The 4,085-nt window shown below is 38.5% G+C and overlaps 1 protein-coding gene across 1 annotated transcript in view; it reads left to right on the forward strand.

Annotated features, from left to right (window-relative positions):
* LOC103212455 (cytochrome b-245 heavy chain) overlaps window positions 1-4,085 on the forward strand; it is a 39,558-nt gene that overhangs the window by 1,006 nt on the left and 34,467 nt on the right. Inside the window, exons 2-3 of the mRNA XM_007958428.1 lie at window positions 1,830-1,925; window positions 3,446-3,556. Coding sequence (XP_007956619.1) covers window positions 1,830-1,925; window positions 3,446-3,556 — 207 coding nt within the window. The remainder of the gene's footprint in view (window positions 1-1,829; window positions 1,926-3,445; window positions 3,557-4,085) is intronic.

Below are 4,085 nucleotides of genomic sequence, written 5' to 3' on the forward strand. Positions count from 1 at the left end.
GGGGTCGCTATGAATGGGGTCCGACTCGACAGCACATAACAACAACAACAACAACAATGGAAACCTAAAAACAGATGTTTAAAAGAACACTTATAAGTGGAACAATTGGAAGAATTTATCATGAAGAATATTTAGTCTTTGAGTTTTAGAGATAGAAAGATATAAATGCATAAACATAGAAACAAAAACTATTTTGTCATCTTAAAAAGTACATTTTCTGCCAAACCAACGTTCTAATGTAATATACGTTTCTTCTGAGGACTTAGAACTATGAGTTTAAGATTTTAATCACCATTTTAAGAGCAGATTACTTCTGTAGCAAACAAGTTCAAATTATAATTTTAGTTCCAACTGCAATTTTCCCTGGGAAATGAATGATTTCCTTCTAGAATGTGCATTCATATACAGGCGTACCTTGGAGGTATTGTGGATTTGGTTCCAGAAAACTGTAATAAAGGAATATCACACAATAAAGTGAGTCTTAAGAAGTTTTTGATTTCCTACTACACATAAAAGTTATGTTTGCACTGTATTATAGTCTATAAAGTGTGCAACAGCATTATGAAAAAGTTTGAAATATTGACCAAAATGTGACACAGGGATTTGAAGTGAGCACATGCTCTGGATAAAAAGGCACCAATAGACTTGGCTGGATGCAGGCTTGCCACAAATCTTCAATTTGTCAAAAATATAATATGTGAGGTACAATAAAGCAGGGCATAATAAAACTAGGTATGCCTGGACTTGAAAGTGAAGACAGCTTGGAAAGCAAGAGTAAGAAGAATGACAAGGTCAGGAAATGGGGAAGTCAATTTACTACCTTCTTTGTAAAGAAGGACAGATTTCTGGTCTCAGCAGCTATGGGTTTTTAATAGCTTCAAATTACACTAAGGAAAGGTCACCATGGAGGTGAGGGTAAAGACATGCAAAATGTCAACACTTGATGTAGTCAGTGCTTGGAATGAAAAGAGCAATCACTCCCTAGAAGGCTCTCTTTGTTTTAAAATCCAATACCTCTTACCCCCTACATTTATGCTCAATAGCTCCTCATCTAAAAGTTAATCCAAACTTATCAAATAGCATGAGTCTTTGCATTTTAGTTAGTGAGACTCCCATCAGCTGGAATGAGGTGCTATATGGTAGAAAGAAGTGACTGGTGTCTGTGAGAGCAGAGCACATTTTCCTACTAGTGTGGGTGAGAATAATAGTAATATATTCCACTTTTATGTATTTTGTTATTTATTTGTTTATTTTATTATTGTGCTTTGGGTGCAAATTTACAGAGCAGAATTTGTTTGACATTCAACAGTTCATGGATGTTTGGTTTCACTCTCCGATTACCGTCCCCAACCCTAACCCACTCTCCTCCTCTCCCTTCCCTGTGACCTCTCCTCCCTGTGCCCTTCTTAGTTATGCACTCCTGTCTGTCCAGCTTTCCTTCCATGTGAATGCTGCCCCTCTGGTGTCCCATGGCCGATTGTTCCAAGAGGTGTATCTCCGTAGAGTAGGTGGGTGCATCGCCCTGGGTTGGTAAGGTTAAGAAAGAAAGAGGAGAAAGAGAGGAGAGGAGATAGACTCAAAACAACTTGGCATATTGGTCAAGAAGCAAAACAGTAATGGAGAACAAGCCATGGTGGGAAGGTTAATTGTAAAGAAGTGTGGTGAAATTGTGATAGGCAAGCCCTGGCTCTAAGCTGTTTACACCCAGCTTTGTAATCACCTTTGTCCAAGGCTGGATTTAGAGAAATTCTGACCATGGCCTAACTCCTACCTGTATGCAATTTACCTGTTGAAACTTAAACTTCACTCAACTCTTTCTGTTTATGCAGCTGGTATGGCTGGGGATGAATGCCTTCCTCTTTGCCTATTACTACCACTATTACGATACTGATAAGAGGTTCTTCTATACTCGAAAGCTTCTTGGGGTAAGTACACGTTCCATCTCATGCAAGACTGGCTGGCTCACATTTCTCATGAAACATTCTTTTCCATATTTCCTTCAAATTTTAAGTGAATGTTTTGTGACCAATAAATAGTCAACACCATCAGCCTCATTTCCATGAAGGAAGCGAGAACCTCTTAATCCCTTCCTGTATGGAGCAAAACCAAAATGGGGCCAAGGGTCCCAGTGGCATCCTTTTCTTCCTGAGTCATGGTTCCATTGTTTTTATTAAAGGAAAAATCTGATACTGACTCTGAAATGGAAAGCCATAAGTGAAACAAGTGGAACTTTCCATATTTTCGAAATCATCCAATTCTTACCACTATATTTAATATGGAAAGTCCTGCTTTTGGTGGCATGCTATGAAATGATCTTCAGAAAATCAGTCTCTCCTACAAATGGAGTCCCTGAGGAGCTTTCTGAAGGGTCATGTCTGTTGACTTGCCAGCAGAGTGGAAGCTCCATGAGTTTCCTTGGGTACTCAGCATTCTCAGTTTCCTGGAACTACTAGGCCTCTTCTTCATCACAAAGGAAAATAATCCCAATTGCTGCCATCCTCAGAGAATATAATTTGTTACATCTTACTAAAGCTGTGAGGTAATCAACTAGTTATAATATGCATTGTAGATCATACATATAAGAAATTATGATATATAATTATAATACATTATTATAATTGCTGTTAACTTATTCGTGTTGATTCTGAGAAGAATGACTTCCTTTTGTTTCCCCTTTCCAAAATTTGGCATTTCTAAGATAATAATTATTCAGGTATTTCAAAGATAACTCTAAGGTCAAAGCACTATACCACACTAGCTTAAGTACTATTAAGGTTAGTCTAAGTGCTAAGAAAATGTTTAATAAAATCTTTAAAAACTCAGTTATAATACCAAGCTCTAGTTAATGGTATACATCCTGAAGTACTTAAGGATTTAGGGAAATGGGAACGAATGTCTGCAACTTACTTTGAAATGCATCCCCCACCCCCACATACCCCCCAAAAAAATTATGAATTGATGGATGGAGAGAGAGGTGGATAGATATATGATAAAGGAAACATAGTGAGCAGCTGCTTAGGAAAGATGGTGGTGAAGGGAAACTGTCCCCATGGACAAGTCTTTGAGTAGACATAATAAATAATATGGAGAGAAAGGTGGACTGAGGTTCTGATATGCCCTGATTAATGTCACCAGGATTGGAAAATTGGTGAAGTAAATGTACATTGCGGAATCTGGGAGATGGATAAATGGGCATTCATTGTAAAATTCTTACAACTTCTCTATATGCTTGAAATTTTTAATAATAAAATATTGGGATTGGGGAAAAGAGTCAGCCTGATATCAAAACAAATACTCTCAGTGGGACCTAAAGGAAAACTCATGTTATCTTTTCTGGATAATTTGATGTCTCTGATGTTCGGACCTCGTGCTGGGAATCCTGGGGAGGCTGGGATTGCATTTTGTGTGCCCAGAGTCACCCTGCTGCATATGCTGCTTCCTCCAGTCAGCACTGGCATTGGCTCGGGCCCCTGCAGCCTGCCTGAATTTCAACTGCATGCTGATTCTGCTGCCGGTCTGTCGAAATCTGCTCTCCTTCCTCAGGGGCTCCAGTGCGGTAAGAGAAAACGTTCATTGAGTTCCTCAAATTTTCAAATATCATCAAGCTTCTCTTAGGAAAAGTAAACCAACCAACAATTTTTTGAAGATTTCAGCCACAGTACAACATTCATAAGCCAAGTCATGCCTGATTGTCTATTTTATTTCTATACTATTTGTTGTTAGAATTCCCTGGGACAATCATTTGACCTGGACCAGAAATTAACAATGAGGAAAAAAAATATATGTATATACACACACATATACATATACAGTAATGGAGTTCCTGGGTAGTGTAAATGGTTAACACTATTGGATGCTAACCAAAAGGTTGCAGGATGGAGTGAACCCAGAGGCACCACTGACTTCCAAAAAATCAGCCATTGAAAACCGTATGGCACTTAGCTGTACTCTTACATACACACATTGGCTCAAAGACAATTGTGCATAAAAATATATACACACACATACACACACACATAAAACCAAACTCATAGTGACCATCATTGGATTTCCAAGGCTATGAATCTTTACAGAAGCAGACTGCC

Source organism: Orycteropus afer, unplaced genomic scaffold (genome assembly GCF_000298275.1).
Source record: "Orycteropus afer afer isolate SDZICR_OR568_19922 unplaced genomic scaffold, OryAfe1.0 scaffold00967, whole genome shotgun sequence".
NCBI classification, from domain to species: Eukaryota; Metazoa; Chordata; class Mammalia; order Tubulidentata; family Orycteropodidae; genus Orycteropus; species Orycteropus afer.